A 20,881-nucleotide genomic window follows, 5' to 3' on the forward strand; every position below is an offset into this window, starting at 1 on the left:
GTGCCTCCACGGCTGCAGAGGGACACAATAGGTGACACAACGGTGTCCAGAGAGGAGGAGCAGGAGGAGGAGGAGGAGGAGGAGGAGGAGAGGGAGGAGGAGGAAGGGTACCCGTCTTCACTCCGGCGGCTGACCACGGGCCTTTGGAGCCGAGCGGCTCCCTCCGCTGCTGCGCCCGCCGCTCCATCTCCCTCACCCTGCGCCGGGAGCGGCTGATGAAGTCCGGCCGGGACTTCTCCAGCGCTTCCTGCCAACACCCAGAAGCACAGACTCCCTGTGACAGAGCATCTCAACAGCTTCCAGAGTTCCCGAGCTGCGGCTACCAACCGATGTTTCCTTTTGTCAATGACCTTGTCGACTCGGTAAAAACAACACAATCTAAAACATAATGAAATGGTCTCCCAGTGTAGTCTTATTGACGGAAAAATAATGCAAAGACAAATGATGATTTCGGGCGAATTCATTCAACCAAATAATGAAACTGCGCTCACCTGGAGGGAAATACTTGGTGGTTGTTTGGGATGGAATCCAGCGCTCATTGGAGCAAACTCAGCCAGCGCTGGGTGGAGAGGCGCTGTGTCTGCATCAGGCTGGAAAGGAGTTGGACTGGGCTTTGGTTTTTGATCCTCCTCAAGGTCCCTCGCTGCAGAGACGGAAAGAGAAGGGCTGGCTTTCACTTAGACAACAAACCGGCTTCGCCCCGATCATCACAATGCACTGAAAACGGCTGATCCAATAACCCAACAAACCAATAATAATCAGTTACGCCCCGTTTTAAGTTTTTAGGAATGGCTCGAGATGGCAGCGATTCGATACGTAGTATCTGCACGAGGCAGACACCAGCAAAAAAAGACTCGAGCCGATATCGGAGGGAAAAAAAAAAAAGTCACATTTTACACAAATTTGCACTTTGATTTAATTTGTCTGATTATTTTAGTAAAGTGTGTTGACCGAATGAAACAGAGAAGCATTTTTCGCTTTTCGTCATGTTGGCAAGTCATTTATTCCTGTGAGTAGTGAAGCGTTTCGGCAGTTTGATCAGGGTACTTGCAATACATATAGCTAATTTAGAACTTATGAGTTGTTAAAGACAAAAAATATCGGATAAGTACCGGGATCGGCCGATACTAAGGATTTAAGCATCGGTATCGCCAAAGAGAAAGTGTGTATCATCCAGGCGTGGCATATCATTACATTCATAAAAAAAGAGAATGCGACCTTTGAATGCCGAGATTTCAGTTAATTGTAGTAAAGATTTACGGGAATTTATGGATTTATGGAGCATTTATGAGAGATTATTAATGATTAATACAAGGAAACAGAGAGGTAATAGTACCTGCACTTCTCTGGGGTGGAGCGGTAGAGTCCTTTCCAGAATCTCCATTTGGGGTTTTTTTCTTGCTCAGTTGACGATGGAGTTTGATATTTGCTATGATCTTGGCTGCGTTGAGGGCCAGGACTTCTTCAGCAGACTGCTGTGAGTTAGGATCTGGAACACAAGAGTGCTTTGCTGTGACAAAAAACCCCCCCCAAAAAACCCTGTAGAATAATGCCTTATTACAGCAAAATCACTGGGATTTTCATACATCTCCAGCCTTGTTTGGAGGCAGACTTTTTAAAATGTTGAACTGAAAGGATGTGGGCTGAGGACTTAGTAATTAATAGATGACACTCTCGATGAATGCGATTAAAAAGTCATTTGAAATTTCGCACAGAGATGCAACATAAGGACTGAATGAAGGCGATGGCTCAGCAGAAAACGCCCAAACATACTGCTTCATCAAGTTGAATGGCCTGAAATACATTTCAAATGTAAGCGTCCCAAAACACTGGCTTGCAAATGGATAACTGGAGATTTTGCACAGTAATGCACACAGGAAGCGCGCACATGCACCAAACACACACACACACACACACACACACACGCACACACACAGTGCAGATATGTATGGTAATTGCGGTTCTCTTGTAGCGCGGCTTCATTTCAACATGTTTAGCAGCTCCAGATTCCCCTGGCAACTCTGTGATGCCTGTGTGAATAGGGGGCTCGGAATAGATTATGCATGCGAAAAGATGCGTGGGAAAATGAAAGAAGGTGAAAATGAGTGTCTGTGGGTGGCAAAGGGAGCCTTTACTTCTAGGTGATGTTATTTGACATCAGCCGCAGAGCTACCAAATGCAGATATCTGGCGTGCGTTTCAATTACACTATGAGCCATCGGTAAAGGAATCCAACAATATAATACACTATAATAATCCTATCAATAACACCTCAAAGATGAGAGGCAGCATCAAACCTTGAGAGCTCAGCACAAGAAAGCTGGAGTGTGTGTACAGTGTAATAACTTCAGGGGATAACACGCGTACACAACCATGCAGTCACAAATACACACACACACACACACACACACACGCGCACGCACACACAAAGTCAACAAAATGGAGGTGTATTTTTAGCATGTGTGTTTTTTTCCAGCTCTTGAAAAACATAGATCACAGACCAATGCAGCCTGTGACCTGACAGCGGACTGCCACAGCGGAAGAAACAAAACCTACCCGGGGCCTTGATGAGAGTCAGTGAAGGTCTCCTGGCCGCGTCTTGCGGCGGTGTCACCGTTTTTATCCCCTCCGTGTTTGGTTTGGGGAGTGCTGCGGCCCACAGATGACCTGTTTCCCTCGCCGCCGTCCCGGGGCAAGAGAAGCCGCTCTCAGAAGCCGCAGGGTTGTTTTTGGTCTCCCGGGGAAGCCCGAAACTCCATTTCCTGGTGACGGCGGGTTGTGTCAGATTTTCCTTGCTCGTCTCGGCGTGTCCAAACACATTGCCGTAGCAGCTCAGTGGCCTGCGGTAGCTCCTCGAGGAGCCCACTTGAGGAGGCCTGAGAGAGGGATCTGCGGGGGACGCGACTGCAGGAGGGTTGCTCAGAACGAGATTCAGTGTCGACCGGTGCACTTCTCCATCATTTCTCTCTGGAATTCTGAGGGCCACGGTAGTGGCGGTGTTTGTTGTTTGGGTATAGTTTGTCCTCTCTGGGGACTGGAGATAATGGTGTGAGGGTGTTATGCTGTGTTCTGGAGACTCATAGCAGCCTTGAAGCCACATGCTTTTCTCTCGGAACGCCCCTTCTGTGTAGCTGTGTCTGTATTCTGGGTGTCTGGTTCTGCTTCCTGCCGTAGCAGGGGTGTAGCTTTCCCTGTGCTCCGTAACTTTGATAATGGTGGCCTTTCTCCTGTGGACCACTGTGTCATTGTTGACAGGTGGATTGCACAATGGACTCTGCAGGCTTTTTCTGCAAGTGACAGGGCTGGAAGTCACTCTGTGTTCTGTGACTTTGACTATGGTTGCCTTCCTTTGCAGGGTGACATGGTTAGGTTTTGCGTTTGGGTCCATGGGGTGCTGGGCGGAGCTGGCCGGAGTGGGGAAGGCCTTGGCCTGGCCAGAGTAGCAGGTGGGGTTGGTCGGGGCCGGCAGGATGATTGATCCGGTTACCTTCTTGGAAGAGATGGTGATGGAGGAGATGCCGACTTTGGTCTGCGGGATGAGTGTTGTCAGGGCAGAAGTCGTCTTCACATGCGTGGGCTGTGAGATACCGTCGGCAGGAGAGGTGGTCGACCTTATAGGTTGAACGCTGGTTGTTTTGAAGAGAGACCAGTTTGACTTGCATGGATCTGTGCTGTAGGTCTTGATGAGAGGCGCCTTCCCAGTGTAGTCAGTGCTGCTCCTTGCAGGCTGCTCATTGGATTGACTCTGCCCACCGGCAGGAGACTTGTTGAAACCCCAGCCTCTCCTGAGGGAATACCAGGTCAGCGGTCGCTTTGTCTCCTGCGTGGCCGTGTTTATCTTGTCCGCCACCTAAACAAGAGGAGAATCTATGAGAAGAAGATCCTTCATTTTGCACTGAGAACTCATCCCTTTAATAAAATAGAGACTCATTTTGGATTTTTTTCATCTATACAGCCAATGTCAGACAAATGCAGAAAGCCATGCCTGATCATATTTAACATGACAGGGGATGTGAACGACATGGCATCTCTCAAAAACAACATTTCAACAATGGGTCAGCTGTTTTGTTCTCCTCCAGGGCCTTGTTGTTTATACTTCAGTCAGATGACTCCCCATGCTTTGCACCGGTAAAATGGCCCAGCAGCTATAGAAGCGGCGAAAGCAGCAGCCACCGTCAGCACACAGCGTGACTCGGGAGTCTGTCCGCCGCAGAATAACAATGAGACACTGTCCTCCGCCGAAAGCAGACAAAACGGTGAAAAAGCAAAACAGCAAAGCAGAGGATTTCTCACCGTAGACTCAAATAATCAGGAGAGCCCGATGGAGTTTATTACGCACCGGAGAATGCCTGTGCGTCCACTGTTCTAATCACCGGCAGGTTTAGTGTTGCGGTACATCCTGTAAACCTACTCTTTCATTGGCGCAAACAGACCTCTGACGCAGTAGTGCACTCTGTCGTGTTTGGAAAGGCCGGTGCAGAAAGAACAATACAAGCCTAACAGACAAAGATTAAACAGCTTTATTTTAGCCGTCTCCTCAAGAAACACAGATATAAGACATGTGAACATATATATGACCTTACAATATAGCCGTTATAAAATGGGTGTTCAAGAAAGACATGTTGTCAAAATACACCAATATGCCAATACACACTACTGGATTCCTGTTTTCTTTTAGCCTTTCAAAAAAAAAAAAAAAAAAAAAAAGGAAAAGCAAGATGGTGGCGTTTGAAAGACGCAACGTTTGTTACCTGCTCGCTACTGGGAGAGACCACTTCAGGGGCTTCGGGCGCCTGCCAAGACCTCACAGCCAAGCCATTTGGACAGAACTGTCTTTTCTCCACGTGCCCCTCTATGTATCAAGGAAAAACAAATAGTTCATTGTTCCACTCGCAAAGACACACACACACACACACACACACACACACAAGACATGCGCCTTCCTGTATAACAGCGTCACGTGTTGACATTGTCAACAAGTCATGTTGGCAAAGTGGAGCCTGACACCGCTTGGAGGCAGCTTAGCAGGAGACGCTGCAACGCTTGTGTCTCTGTTTCAAGGCTGTCTCTGAGCTCCGACTGATCCTCTACCGCCACCCTGGCTGTCTGTCTGCACGGCCGCATTTCCACCTGCTGCTGTTTCCATGGTGACGGGCTCTCACGATGGGATAACCCTTAAATATCGCAGAAACTATCCCCCTATGTTTAAATTGTGAGCGGAATGGTTGGAGATGAGAGCTATTTGCATACACGCTGTTCTTTCTGTCGCCAGGCGCGATGCTAGGGATCCAAAGAAGACACGGCGGCCCGCCTCGCTGCATCCCTTCATTCCCCATTCCTTTCTTTCGAGGGCCGACCTGTAGCTCCGAAAACTCAAAAAAAGTGCTCCAACCAGTCCTTCATCCTCCCGAACGTCCAAAGTGTCCGCAGTGTAAACAAAAAAAAAAATAAATAAATAAAAAAAATCGGAATTTCTATGAACAGCAGAGCGTCTTCTTTTTATAGGGTGATATCACCGTTGAAACTCACGGTGTACACGGTGATGGCCAAAAAAAAAAAAACTCCTTCCTCAGACGACGGCGAGGAATGACGTTGTTGCCGGATAATGACAAGCTAGTCTTAGTGCAGAGAGGGAACTGTGGGCGCACGCGTGTGTGTGTGTGGCTCGGTTCAACACCGTCGGGCGCCTTCACGTTCCACGCAGGCAGGTAGATGTGACCCCGCCCGCACCCCGCCGTGCGGCCGCATAGATATTTGCCGCGGCGTCGAGGCCTTCTTTTTGGTGCGCGACCCCGGCACTCGGATCTTCCGCCGTGGCCAATTTGTGCGCGTGTAATTGCAGCGTGTCTATCATCGTTCGCTATGGGGTGAAGCCAAACATGAATATTTAGAGCGTGTTTGATGAACTACCAAGCGATTTATTATTGATCGAGAGCACAAGAGCATTGCTTGGAAATTGGTATTCAATGCAAATTTCAATGCTGCTTTCTCTTCGTACGTTCACTGAAACACCATGGAACTTTATTTCTTTCATATATTATAATATCTGAATATTATAATGTATGATAATTATTGATGGAATATTATAATATCAGGGTATTGAGTACAGTATTCACCCTGTGTCAAATAACTTGTTTGTGTAACTTTTAAAGAACACGATTCCTACTTGGATCCCGGAGAAAACGGCAAAGCTGTCCGCCGGAGTCGCTGGCGGTTGCACATTTGGAGATTGCTTTGATGCCTGTAAGCAATCCAAATCCTTACCAGGATAATCCATGTATAAAAAGGGCAAGGTTGGAAGATCAAGCCTCGGATTCAGATGGGAGCGTGTTGGCTTACCATGTTCAAAGATTAAAAGGCCTCCTTCTTCAATCACCCGGCATCAGTCCCTGCTTATCCTCCTCCCTCTCCTCCTTCCCTTTTTTATATTTGTCTGTCAGCTTCTCAATGCTGCGGTTCTGCCGGACTATCTTAACACGACATCGAGGGAAATGTCTGTGTTTCAGGGTATTGTAGACGGGGCCCTAATATCTAATATCAAATACGGACATATTGAAGCTTCACTAGCGACGCTGTTTCCCTACAAGGATATTATTATTATTATTATTATTATTATTATTATAAAGCCTCCTCTTATCTAATCCTATTTTGAATATTTTCCTGAACAAGGCCTGATTTTATTTCCATATTTTCCATGTTTGTGTGGGGATTTCCCAACATCACTATTTCATCGCCTCTAACATTTCAGAATAGGGAGTACATACATTTGTTTAGAGACATCTAACATGACTTTTCTTTATTATCAGACGTGGTTGATATGAGTCTTGATATAGGATTAATTCAACGGCGATATTCTCTGAGAGGCTACCAATACCATATTTAAGTCTATACTGTACATCCCTATGTATATGAGAAGGCATTACCAAGGGGTGTGTGCTAATGCTGAAGCAATCACTTTGTGACGATAATGCTGATGACAAAATGGGCGTAATGGGGTCTTTTGGATGAATAGTAATTTGCACTGCACCCTCTCGCCTCTCTGTTGTAGTTCATTGCCCGTTACCCTGGAGCTGCCCGGCTGGCTCCTAAAACAGCAGTTCAGTACTTACTGAGATGTCTAGAGCCATTGCTTTTTTCAGCATTCTTCTCGATTGTTGGGGTGATGGGTTGCTTCAGTTTCACCTGGAAAAAAAAAAGACGCTCCGTTTTGAGTATGAGATCGCTGTCAAAAGCAATCTACATCTGTATCAGAGTGCCGATTTTAAGAAAGATAAAGTACGTATAGTTTTTGATGGCATATTTTAATGACATTCTCATTGTGTCCTAGTAACATATGCAAGCATATACACACACACACACACACACACACACACACACACACACACACACACAAAATATGGCAGAAAGGCAATCTATACGACAGAATTTCATAAATATATTATAGAGCCATGGGGATGGTGATTTTTTTATTTTTAACTTTTATTTTTTTACCAAGACTCACAAAAGCTTTGCAAAGAAAGTGTTCATGGGTTAAATAAAATCTGTGGTACTGGTATACTACACAATAAATCTATCAATTTTAGAATAATTTCATTAGCTCTTTGGATAGAAATCCCAACGAATTTGCACTGCGACTCCCATCCTCTCAAGGCACAAAGCTCAATCTCTGCTGCTACTGCTCACAATGAGTCGTAAACCTTTTGAGAATGCATTTGGGTTCCTGCAGAGTAAGCGGTTTTGAAGGGATGCTGGAGCGCTGCCTTCTCCCTGGGTAACTGAGACTTGACTACTAATGGCTTCTGTGGCACTCTATGTGTTTTTGTCTGGCTCGCCTGGCACTATGCACCACCACCTCCATCACCCAGCACTTTACCCCCAGGCTTCCAGAGCTTTTTTTTCCCCCAGCCTCTCTAAACCTTTGGAATCACAATCAGACAGCCAGAAAAGATCATTATGCCAAATCAGAGGTGAATCCACCCGCAGTCTTTGCAAAGGTTTCGTGATTTTTTTTTTATGGCTTAAACTCCAAGAACAGGCACACAGGGTGCTGTGAGAAGAAAACGTGTTCTTGATCCCTTAAAACAAATCTTTGTCACGGGTGAAGAGGGCCGCAACAGCCAAAACAAAGTCTCAGAATGTACTTGGCAATGGTCTCTTACCTTGAAAGAGTTGACGGACTCTATTTCTGCCATGTGGCGCAAGTGAAATTTGTGAATAATGGATTCTAATATGTAGAACCAATCTAAAGTAAAACTCAAATTCCCTGTAAAGTATGTTGTGTTCTTTAATTGTTTTTACTTTTTCCATATCATATTCCATAAGTTAGTCACAATATCCAATTCATTATTAACAGTCAGCAATCGAGAGACAGATTTTTCTAGTTAGTAACAGCCTTATAATATATCTCTAAACATTTGCCTGAGGCTTTATCGTCGCCAGGTGCTGTTTGCATTACCTGGCTGGCATCGTTTTCTGGGCTTCGGCTGTGAGCATCAGTCAGCATGACTCTCCTCTGGGTTGGCAACCAGCCAATCTTAATGGGAGAGAGGAAGCTGAGTTTAGCCTTCTCCTTCTTGGGGGCCTGCGTGATGTGGGCCCTCTCCACGCTGGTCCTGCGTTCCGGAGCTGCAGAAACCAGGGTGAGGATGGACTCCTGGCTGCCCAGGGAGCTCTCATACAGGCTCGGGGTCCCGCCGAAAGAGAAGTCCCGACCGTAAAAGGAAGGCATCCCTTGTTGCCTCGGTGCAGGTCTGCCGGGTTCTTTGCTGAAGGCTGACGCAGATCCCGCCCGATCATTAAAAGGGAGCGCCTGGTCGTGCACCGGTGGTCTTGGGTGACCTCTCTGCATCCTCTTCAGCTCCAGTATCCACTTGTCCATCTGCCCCCCTTCGATTGCACTTTGGGGCCGGGGGACGCGATTTGTCCGAGGGACACGGGGCACGGCGTCCCCCTCAGATAACAGGCTCTCCCAGTAAGACTCATCGCCGGATCTCCTCCAGCCTTGAGATGTGCGCTGGTGGGCAGCTGTGCCCCGTAGAGTCATCTCTGTGGGGGTCAGGTAACCACAGACTGCTCTCCGGTTTCAGCTAACAATAAAGGCCCTTTGCAGTGGAGGTATTAATGTGAATCCCCCTTGTGCCACCGTCCTTGCTACCATTGGGCGCACCAGCAACACACACCCAGGAAAGGGTGGATCCCAAAACAATTCCACAGTTAAAAAATGAGAATGATCCACGTCGATGCAAAAATATGAAGAGAAAGAATAATCCCGTCAAGGTGGAAAGGGATCACATATATCAGTTATATATCTTACTTCAAGCCTGCTGTTTTGCAATGCCGCCAATGACTTACCAGAATCTAAAAAAGGCATAAATGTTCACGCCTAATGAGTAAAGCGAGGGCCTGGTGGGATGTCTCCAACGTTCCTTCATCCACACACTCTGTTGCGGCGTCTCGAAGTCAACAAGTCACTATCGGACAGTGTCCCCAGTCAGGCATGGAGTAATGTGAAAGATGCTTTGGCTGACAAAAGACTTACTGAGCAGAAGCCCTGAAAACTGAAGCACAGTGGGGGAAAGGGAGGAGGAGAAAGAGGCAGATACAGAAAAAGAAAAGCGATGTGGATGACACACAACAGAGAGAGAGAAACATGCAAAGCTGCTGCCGAGTGCGTGGATAGAGGAAAACAATACGAATGACAATTCAATAAAGCGTATTAAAAAGGTATGTCATCAGCAAGATCGCATTACGTCTACGACAGTGTATCGGACTAAATCGTCAAAATTGAGATGTTCCCTAAATAACAAGCCAAAATATGCAAGGGAGAGACACATAAAACAATGTTTAATAGAGCAAATGACACCCAAGAGGCCTGACAAATGAGAGAGCTTCACTAATTGGCCGATTACCCGTGTTACTCAGTGGCTCCTTCTGAAATCGCCTTTGTCCCGTCCTTCCGCCCCTCTATTTTCTCTGGGCCCCTGTGATCTCGTGGTCAGCGGCTGATGAGGCATCGATGTCCTCAAGCCCCGATTCGCGCCATGTGATTTCTGCGAGACTGACTGAGAACAACTGTGACCCCACATGATGCTCTGAAACACAACAGTGAATAAGTACTTATGAAAAGTCAATGTCTGAGGGGCAAGGTTCCGTTTCGGATGCGGTGAACACAGATCTGCTCGTTGTCAAAACATTGAACAGCGACAAACACTGTATTTTGTTGCTTTGAATTTCAATCAACTCTGGATGTGTCTCCGTGCAATAAGAGACAGAGCCTATTTAAAATAAATAAATAAATAAATAAATAAACAAGGTTATGAATAAAAAAAAAAAACATAAATGAACTGATATGACTGATTTAGGTCAATCAAATGAGATGGGATGCTGAGATAAGTTACATTCACAAGTGTGTATGCCGATGACCGTTTTCTCCTCTTGCTGTCTTAAACATGATAATAATCAGTGTAGAAAAAAAAACATGATACAAAACCACAATAGAGGGCAATATAAATAGGGAAAAACACAATGGAGTAGCTATTCAAATGAGGTGATGTGCTGCAGTCCCTTGAGGTTGAGAACCAAAATGAGAGTGTCAATGCCCTCTGCTGGCAATGCTTCGGAATCTCCCCAAAGAAATTCACAGGCTGCGAAAAAAAAAAAAGGAAAAGGCTGTCAAAAGTTTGAAAAAAAAATTGCACCAAGAAGTTAAGATGTTGAATTTGAGAGGGTTCTCCATGAATAAACATGAGCAGGTTCATCAGGGTGCACCGAGCGTATTCCTCATAAGTTGCTCAGTGATCTCTGAGCGACTGAGTGCTACGGATCAACATTCCGCCGCTCAAAACAACAGCAGTCTCTCTCTTCTCCTTACACGATTGAAAACAAGGAAGGGAATGGTTCGGAATTGCGTGCGTGTGCATGTGTCAAATGGGCACAGAAACATTTAACTTTGATATCTTCCATCTCCAATTTGATACGGGTTACCTTATATCTAGTGTAGATACATTACACCCCTACATTTAAACACACACACACACAAACACACACACACACAAAAAGCAAGTCAGATAAAAAAGAATCTGGGGCCCGATCTGTCAAACTGCTGATTTTGGATTATTCATAAATTATTCATCAGGCCCATATTCATGTAAATTACTGACACCACCTATACTATGTATTTTGTAAACTGTAATCAGGATCTGCGTGAGCACTCATCTGCAGAAAGAATAAGCTTGTGTAGCACTTTCTGCTGCATTATAGGCTGTATTATAGCAGGGTACTGGATATGACATGTACTTTTGCAACTTTACTTCCACTGCACGGTGGCACGGGGCGTGCACCGCTGCCTCACAGTAATAAGGTCCTGGGTTTGATTCCCGCCTGGGGCGTTGCTGGCACCGTGCTCTGGTAGGTTATCTCCCGAGTAGGGGCCTCTGTGCGCAGAGCTGGGACGTTCTCCCCGCGCTCACATGGGGGTTTCCTCCCTCCAACACAAAAAAAAAGACCCCGTTTAAAAACATGCAGAGCGCTTTCCGATCCCATCCCTGACCGCGACACGGACCTACACCTGGAATTGGTCCCTGGGCGCCATTGAGGTGAGGGCCACTCGCCGATCCTGGCTGTCCACTGGAGGGAGGACGGCTGGGATGGGGGAAATGCAGAGGACAAAGTGCTCCAGTTCACCATTATGCGTGTGTGTGTGTGCATTGAGTGCATTGCACCTGTGAGATCAATAAAGGATGATCATTCTTACTTGAGTTTGAAGAGCAAATGTGGTTCTTTTACTTCTACTCTGGGTACATCTTTCACCACTGCCTAAAAATACAGTAAGTACATGGTACAATAAATACAACAAATAAATACACAAGCCTAAAAATCACCATGGAATACTATACAGTGTGATTAGTATTTGCTAAAATTATAAACATTAATACATACATATATATATATATATATATATATATATATAATGAGATGCCTATATAAGCATGAGATATTTTATGATGGCTGTATGAGATTGACTAAATGGATTATTATTTTCCACTATAGAGGTGTAAGATATGTTAACTTACATAAATAGACATACATATATGCTCTAGTGTAGGGTGGCTATATGTATTATTATTATTATTATTATTATTTGTATGATTTTCCTCAATAGGATTACATCTGACATCTTCCAAATATAATCCTCGGGAAGTTGCCCACATTTCCCACGTCCACGGTGTGAAATAAGCCTCGCTGGTCCCGGTCCTACCGGATAACCGACATTAACCCCCAGCCCAGCTGGCTCCCGGGCGGCAGAAACTTCCCCCCCTGCGTGTCTTCTCCCCCTGGTGGAGCCTCGTCCCGCCTGCTAGTGGCGGAACATGGCTGCTGGCCGCTGCCGCTGCTGCCTACAGCTAGGAGGAGAACGCTGAGCAACTCCGCGTTAAACACAAGCACACACATCTGGAACTTATACCCAACGCGGGACAACAACAACAAAAAAACAAAACAAAACAAAAAAAAAAACCAAAACCAAAAAACAAGGATGTCTCGCTGGGTGCCCACCAAGAGGGAGAAGTACGGAGTCGGTGAGTGAAAACTTCCAGATTGGGATCCGGGACCCGTCGTTAGCCACGGCGCTCACGATAATAAGTTTGAGGGAGGCTCGGGATCCGTCGCTCGGACGGGGCTTAGGCCGCCGTAGGCCGCGTTCGAACCGCGTCGGGTCATAAAAGTCGACAAGTCGGCGGCCGTACGAGCTTAAAGCGCCGGTACGGCGGGGGAACGGCAGCCTTTGTGGGAATGTCGGGGAGGCGCGCCTCGCCGCCGCCGCCGCCGCCGCTTCCTGCTTGCGGGGCCTGGAAAGCGGAGCGGCACCCGGAGGCTCCCGCCGCCGCCGCCGCCGCTTCATGGCGTCCGGGGGTGCGAGGCGCGCTCCCTCTTCCACTCCCGCCGCCTCGCGTCTCCCCGCACGGACTTCCTGTTTACGGGAAACTTTTTCTCGCGCGTGAACACTTGGCCGCCGCGCCGCGCCGCGTCTCACCTCCCTCCCTCCCCCGCACCGCCCCGCACCGCCCCGCACCGCACCGCCCCCCGCCGCCGTGTTCGCCGTGGAATCGGCTCGCGATTCAAACGCGGAGACCCCGGTGACTCCCGCGCCAGGCCTCGGGAGTCACCGGGCGGTCGCGGGCCGGCGCCTTGTGTCGACGTCTCCAGCGTCGAACACTCGGGTCTGGTCTTGTCGATCAGCGCCGGAGCTGCCGCGGTTGTTGCCCAGGCGCCCGGTCGCGATTGCCCGAGCAGGGTACGCAGGGTACGTTGCGATATGAGGTGGAGGCAAACGGTAGAAACTCCGCATGAGATGGCCCTGCCTGCCAAGTTTTGCTCTATGCCAGTTACAGTTTACCAAATATACACGACCCCCCTTTTTAATCATCTGTGATACTTAATGGAGTACCCCGTTCAATAGTCTGCGATTTGAATTGGTGACGTCTGCAGCTGCTTGAAATGTCAAAAAAAAAAGTTAGTTTTGACAAATATTAGCCCTTTAAAAACAACAACAACAACAACATGAAATAGTCTGCCATTAGAATTGATGAGGTCTGCAGGTCCGTATAAAGTTTTTCTTTTTATTCTTACTCAAGTTTGAAAAGGAAAAGCCAATGTGGTTCTTTTACTTCTACTCTGGGTACATCTTCCACCACTGCCCAAAAATACAGTAAGTACATGGTACAATAAAATCAACAAATAAGTACACAAGCCTAAAAATCACCATGGAATACTATAGTGTGATTAGTATTTGCTAATCACACTGTATGATTCTTTTGTTTTGTTTTTACAGTTACCTGTTCTAGATGGACCCACCTCACTCCATTACCTGTCATAGTTGCGTCCCCGGAGGGGGGGGGGAATCCACGAAAATCCCAGTACTGACAGTACCAGGCCCAATTTCTGTGCAAAAAAAAAAAAAAAATTAATTCATTTGTAATTTTGAGATGGAATCCAGTTCCTAATGACGAGCGGTGATTTGTCCAAAAAAGTATGATCTGCTTATCTGCTTTAGCGGCCAGACACGGTTCCCAGCAGCGTTGGTTGGAGTTCGATAAAGACCGCGGGGACACTCGAGTGCATTTATTGTTCAGGAGTCTTTTTTAACCAAACCCCCCCCCCCCCCAAAAAAAATCCACGTCTATTGTCTTCACTGTCATAGTCGTAGTATCATCGATGTTTACAAGGTTTCCCAAGAATATGCGTGTCGCCCAAATGTTTATTTTAATGACTCTTTTAAAACGTTGTGGTTACCGTAGGCGTGGAGTTGCTTTGGGATATGTAAACTCAGATACGATAACACGAGACGGCTTTTCTTTCTTCACTTGCGGGAAATCCGTTCATTACATCCTGAATATAAGACGGAATGGCATACAAGTAAATGAAAAGTCTTTTTTACGCTTAACCAGGACACACATCTCAAATTTATACCCGTCTCCCACTTACTGGGAGCGTTGGATAAATTGTTAAGTTGCACAATTCCCTCTCAGTCCGCTACATGGCCGACATAATTGCGCTGCAGTGTTTGCCGCACAGTGTCCAGTGTCAAAGTGTTCACCGGACCGGTTGTGACCCCATTTCAACACCCGAAACGCTCCCGACACGCACCGATCAGCCGCAACATTGAAACCCTCTGACGGGTGAAGTCGGGTGGATGGCCGGGGTCGGGGTCTGATCCGACGGAGCATCTTTGGGATAATATTGGCGGTTGTTAGTGGTGGTTTTAATGTTGTGGCCGATCGGTGTTTGTTCCTTGCTCCGAGTGGCTGTTTCATAAAGTCGTGGATAAAACTTAATTCTGTTGCCGCGGCCACATGAGAGCAGATGAGTTATTTTGTGAAAAGGGAGACAGCCGCCCCATCATTGGTGCAGAGGATTCGTGGGGTGCATAGCGGCCTGTTAAAAATAAATATATATATATATATATATATATATATATATATATAAAATACAAATAAAAATAAATATATTGCATGGTGACCAAGCAGCACTAATGATCACTTTGTGAGACCTCTCATGCTCACAACATCCACTGTGGAACTATTTCTATCCCAGCCCTGGTCCTGTCACGATATAATTTACTGTCCTTGCTCCAGCCTTTCAAATCTACCGTTGCAGGAAGCCCTCGTCTCCCTTGCTCTATTGAAATAATTATTAATAACAATTGCGTGTGGATTAACGGTTGCTTGGCAATGGTAATTCACTTTTTATCGCCCTCTTAGAATTGTCTCATAGATTTGGCCCACGTAATCTTTAATTGTTTTAATTAAAGATTAATTAAATTATTTTTTTTATTTTTTAATGCTCACAGGTTTTTTTTTGTTTTGTTTTATTTCTTTTTCACTTCTTGTCAGACGATGGTATTTACTTCCTGACAGTCAATACTCTCCAATCACATTGCAGTATGCGTGTGGCTGTTTGTTATCTGCACTGTTGTTCTCTATTGTCTGCAGATGTTTTCTTGTCTTGTGGTTTGGACATTCTCTATCTTGCACCTTGACCAGAACAAATTCCTGTGCGCATCTTGACCTATGGGCAACATACTTCTGTAGAGGGATATGATGTTTTGTGGAAAACAGAGAAGCCATCCTCCACAGTCGTCATTTGTTTTCATTCAAACTTTATAAAAAAAATCACGACTGTATTTACTTTAGTGTCACACCCCTAAAACAGGACCCTCCGCACCGGCTCCCGTATTGCAGTATCACAATAAGCCCAAGCCACCGGGGCGATACGCTGCAATGATAGCCGGACAAACCACATAACTCTGAATCAAACACCGGTGCACTGTTTGATGGTTTTTGGGCCATTCATACTTCGGCTCCACCTAGCTTCGATCATCATCGGTGTCAGCTGCATTGGGGAAGTGAGAGGGGCGGCAATGGACCTCGGTGGATGCCAAAACACTGATTTCCATTGTGCTGGTACGCAGACTCTCTCACCTTAAACCAGACTTTATAGGAACCTCTCCATCCCCTCCCATACACACACCGTTGCCAAGAACCTCATTGTTATCTTTTTTTTTTTTTGTTTTTTTTTTGTTTGTTTTAAAAAAAAAAAAATTTATACATAGTTTCTGAGGTAAATGTTTTGCCTCGACTCGCTCAGATGGGTCCGGTTTCACCGGACTGTTCAGAATTCCGTCCGCACCGCCTTTCATCTTGGATCACGCTGGTGTTGTTTAATGATGAGGCTGGTGAGAGAGTGAATTCAAGAGATGGCCACGCATAGAGCGCTGCTTAAAGGAATGAAGTGGAGAGGAAAGAGCTTTCGGCCTGCCTTTCTCAAACCTTGTCCACCCCATGTTATTGTCCTGCGAAGACATTTCAAAAGACCATAATCAGATCAAACCTCTTGACCTTGGGCGAATACCAACAATGTCCCTTTTTTCTTTTGTTTGGCATTACAAGCATTAGGCGTGGACAACTGGAAGAAGTGACTAGTGAAGCCCTCGTGGAGATATTATTTTAATTAGTCTCTTTCAGTTGTTTGAGGAATTGACTTGAAAGTTCACTTTGATGCAAATTTCAAGTGTTTTTTTTTTTTTTTTTCTCATTAATGCCGTTTTTCTTTTATCGGGGTAGCAATTAGTTACGCGAGAGAGGCTTGTTAAGCTGCAGACTTTCCCAAGAAAAAGCACTTTAGGAACACGGGTATTTTTCTGAATGTATACACAGATCAGCCACAACATTAAAACCACTGACAGGTGAAGTGAATAACATCGATCATCTCGTTCCAGTGGCACCTGTCAAGCGGTGGGATATATGAGGCAGCAAGTGAACAGTCAGTTGTTGAAGTTGATGTGTGGAAGCAGCTTAAGGATCTGAGCCACTTTGACAAGGAGCACATTGTGATGCCAGATGACTGGGTCAGAGCATCTCCAAAAGCACAGGTCTTGTGGGCTGTTCCCGCTATGCAGTGGTTACTACCTACCAAGAGTGCTCCAAGGAAGGACAACCGGTGAACCGGCGACAGGATCATGGACGCCCAATGCTCAGTGACACACGTGTGGAGCGAAGTCTAACCCGTCTGGTCCGATCCCACAGAAGAACGACTGTAGCACAAACTGCTGAAAAAGTTCCGGTCAGAGGGCCCATGCTGACCCCTGTCCACCGTCGGACGCCCCTACAATGGGCACATGTGCGTCAGAGCAATGGAAGAAGGTGGCCTGGTCTGATGATTCACGTTTTCTTCTGCATCACGTGGATGGGCGGGGTTAGGGTTAGGTTATCCGATGGGGCATCCGTGGGAACAACAATGCGCTGGAACAACAAGCCTGGTCCCATGGGGGCCCCACCTCGCAACTTCCAGGACTTAAAGGATCTGCTGCTGACGTCTCGGTGCCAGATACCACAGGACACCTTCAGAGGTGTCCTTTGGTATCACCTACACAATATTGGTGGTTATTAGTGGTGGTTTTAATGTTGTGGCTGATCGGTGTATATTCCGTTATCCAGTTGGAAGTTTTATAAAGTTGTGGACAAAACTCTCTTCTGTTGCTGTTGCTGCTGCTGCTGCGTGACTACGTGCTGATCGGTGTAGTTTCCGGTGTACACATGAATGTGCCCTCAGATGACGTGTACTCAAAAAAGGGGGGAAAAAAAAAAAAAGTTTTTTCCATCCCTCTAGAGCTCTCTCTCGGATTTTGTAATTTAATTGAACAAACAACCAAAGACGCAGGAGTGTTTCTGTGTTTTATTTCTTTGCTGGTTTTTACTCTCGGTTGCATGTCTCTGGTGGCCAGGAAATGCGGCTTCCTGTGGGTGGGCTGGGAGAGCTGCTTATCTCGTCGGATGGACAAACCCCGCTTGTTGGAATTATCTCTCGTCTCCCCCCCCCGCCCCCTTTCTCCCCGTCTGTTTCTCTCTCACACTCGGTGAGCTCCGGACGGTATTTTAGGCGTTGCTCTGATTAGTTATGACCTGCGACGTGGTCGGCTGTGCCGTCGGACAGGATTGTAGCCGTCAGACAGGAACATTTTTCCAATCAAGCAGGAAGGAGACAAGTCGGTAGAGACTGAACGTCATGCCTCGGCCCATAAGTAATTTGTGAAGCTCCCCAACCAACGCCCAACAAAACCGCCTCCCACCCGCAACTGCAGTAAGCTGACAAATATGGTTGCAATTAAAACCCTGTCTCAGTTACTGCATCAATGCCAGCCGTGTGTTTGGAATTCTAAGTCTCTAAGTTCCCCCGTAAGTTGCTGGAGCTACTTGGTGTAAAATGAGACAGGAGCGACTCGACAGAGATGTTTTCACCACGGCTGGGTGTGCCCTGCGCTGTCGCCACCAGGGAACGTCGGTCCACAATTGCAGTAATTGTCACACAAATATTTGCGATGAACAATTTTCATTTCTTTTGTTCGTCATATTTTACTATTATAGCGGAAATGACTATTAGTGTAATATACATGCGCTAGGGGGAGGGCCGTGTGACAGTATTAATCTTGTCCTGAAGTCGAAGTCTGTGTGCTGTACAGGCTCCTACTGTTGATCAAAATGAATTCATATTCATGTTCTAAATAATTGTGAAAATGTAACAATGAAATTATGTTTATTAATCATCATTGATTCATAATCTTGATGAGACAACTGGATTAATGAAGCCTGGCAGAGGTGACGGACCAAATCGCTTTCCCCTCCCACTGTACGGAATAGTTTATTTGCAAAAAAAAAAAAAAAGAAAATCATCGAGAGTAACCCAATAATAAAAATAAAGAAATAAACAAAATAAAATGGGGAAAAAACGAAGCACTCAAACATCTTGTGCAAGCACTTTGCAAAGCAATCAATAAACATCAAGCCAGCCACTCTTGGCCAAACCATTTGAGAGTAAGTGTGGTCGTGTGTGGTTGTGAGTGGTGTTTCACGTGGCTGAAGACATGTCCCCAATAAAAACAGTAAAAAATGACTTCCAGAGGCTTCCTTAAAAGTAGTAGATCCTCGTCGCAAAAGTCTGGAGCTGCAAGTATGTTTCCTGGAACCGCTCCGCGACTCCCCCGGGTGCCCGATGTGATTATCCTGTGAGTCATGTGCTGAAAAGGATTTAAAATAATCTATTCCCATTTGAAACTTGCGCTTTGAGTCATGTAAGTTATCAGTACCGTGAACTAGGGATGGGTATTTTTATTATTGTTTTTTTTTCTTTAGTTGACGCTGACGAACAAGAATTTTAGTCGATTAGTCGACTGGCTGTGACGTCATCACCCCCTCCAACATATAGACCATTAACCGCACGTTACTACTAGGGATGCAACGGTACACGGAAGGTTATCCAGCTGTTCGGTAAGCCCCCTACGGTTCAATACGCACACATGAACCGCCGGTATTACGATAATAAATGATCGGCAACGCCTCACCTTATGTTGTCGCGGCGCGGCAGCAGACGGGCAAATGTCACGATTCCGCCCAATGAGTAATTTCCGCCACGTTTGTTTACACTCGCTGATGCTGTTGGTCTACGTTGCCCTTCAGTGTAATGCTTTGGTGCCGAAGTTGCAGATGGCTCGCCATCACAGCGGTTGAACCGCGGTAAAACAGCGTCAACGCTAAAACAGCACTCCACCGTGTCTCAGCTTGGGTAAAATGAAGCCACACTTGGCTCCGCCTCGCCGCCATCGTCCGCTCATTTACAAGCACCTTCTTCTACTTTGACTTACAGGTAGTTTAGGTGTCTGCGCTCCACCCACCCAGCGGTCCACTGCCGTCATAACCTCATGCGTGCGCTGCGTTTATTAGAGTCCGAGCGGTAAATACTGTGTTTTTGGTGGGGGGAGTTTACCTCACTGCCCCAGTCGACTAATCGATTAGTCGACTAATCATGCCCATCCTTACTGTGAACATACTGTATATATATTTTTAGATATATATATATATATATAATATAAGTTCAGAAATGTAATAATTACCAGCTACTAGATTTCATTTATTTTGCCTTTTGCTTTGTTTGAATACTTGAAAGTATTCTTTAATGTACGTTGATTGAATTCTAATTAATTTATTCTAATTCATCTATTTTACTGTACATGACATAGTTTAGCAGCAAAGCCTTAGCTACGAACATGTAATATTGGCCAAAGGGTTGATTTGATTGTTTTGTTTGTTTTGTCATGTTGAGGGTAAGAGCTGGATCTACATATCCCTTGCGATATTTAACGTCTTTAAAGATTTGAGGCAGAGTGCCAAATTGGTAATTAGGTTCTACTTTTCTGTAACTGAGGAAAGTATGACGAATCTTGACAACGTCAAGAAATATCATGTAATGTTTTGCCTTCATTTCCCCCTCATTGCATATACTAGCTCAAGAGGAGCCATTTATTTCCATTGAACATGGGAACGAATAAATTCAATGTGTGTTTGCCTTTTAGGCTTTGCAAACAAAAATGACTCTGGGTAGATTATACAGGAATAATAACTTGAATATATGCAATGGTGCTAATGGTCTATACCAGGAAAAGTAAATTGTAAGGAAAAGTACTGTAAATTTACGTAATGCTAAATGATGATTTTAGTATATATGTAAGAGGAAATGACAAAAAAGTTATAAAATTTACTTAGAAGTTTTTGAGGCGTTCTTGTTCCTCATTTCAATCTAAAGCGTATGTGACAGCTAGGCAATATTATAATTATAATAATATTGGTTTTTTTTTGTGAAATAAATAATGATGTGAGCTGACCAGGTCTGCTCAGCAGTAAGGTCTGCAGCAATTCTCCTTTTTCCACGTTTCTTCCTAACGTTGGAATCTTGTGGTCAGTTGGACCGTTCGTTTGCCTCACGTCAAATGATGGAAACATCATTTGACCCCACAACATTTCAATCATTGGCTTTTGGCAATGATTCCCTTGGCA

At 45.7% G+C, this 20,881-nt stretch overlaps 3 protein-coding genes across 4 annotated transcripts in view; 1 reads left to right on the forward strand and 2 right to left on the reverse strand.

The window, feature by feature from the left end:
- The window catches only part of LOC307245618 (uncharacterized protein), a gene marked incomplete at its 5' end in the record, with an annotated part of 8,608 nt that extends 5,221 nt beyond the window's left edge, over nucleotides 1-3,387 (reverse strand). Inside the window, 4 exons of the mRNA XM_080021264.1 lie at nucleotides 112-247; nucleotides 492-643; nucleotides 1,337-1,489; nucleotides 2,556-3,387. Coding sequence (XP_079877390.1) covers nucleotides 112-247; nucleotides 492-643; nucleotides 1,337-1,489; nucleotides 2,556-3,387 — 1,273 coding nt within the window. The remainder of the gene's footprint in view (nucleotides 1-111; nucleotides 248-491; nucleotides 644-1,336; nucleotides 1,490-2,555) is intronic.
- A 3,710-nt stretch (nucleotides 3,388-7,097) lies between these two features.
- Nucleotides 7,098-9,368, reverse strand: LOC307245619 (uncharacterized protein; the record flags this gene model as incomplete). Its single annotated transcript, XM_080021265.1, has 3 exons — nucleotides 9,351-9,368; nucleotides 8,455-9,044; nucleotides 7,098-7,181 (listed from the first exon to the last, which is right to left on the reverse strand). Exons 2-3 carry the CDS (start codon nucleotides 9,040-9,042, stop codon nucleotides 7,098-7,100), a joined length of 672 nt encoding a protein of 223 aa, XP_079877391.1. The 5' UTR covers nucleotides 9,043-9,044; nucleotides 9,351-9,368.
- A 2,981-nt stretch (nucleotides 9,369-12,349) lies between these two features.
- dock1 (dedicator of cytokinesis 1) overlaps nucleotides 12,350-20,881 on the forward strand; it is a 191,977-nt gene continuing 183,445 nt past the window's right edge. For both annotated transcript variants that reach the window (XM_080021824.1, XM_080021825.1), the window contains exon 1: nucleotides 12,350-12,574. In XM_080021824.1, the coding sequence (XP_079877950.1) occupies nucleotides 12,532-12,574 (43 nt within the window). In that variant the 5' untranslated portion in view covers nucleotides 12,350-12,531. The remainder of the gene's footprint in view (nucleotides 12,575-20,881) is intronic.

The sequence above is a fragment of the Zeus faber genome (assembly GCF_960531495.2).
Source record: "Zeus faber genome assembly, chromosome: 20".
NCBI classification, from domain to species: Eukaryota; Metazoa; Chordata; class Actinopteri; order Zeiformes; family Zeidae; genus Zeus; species Zeus faber.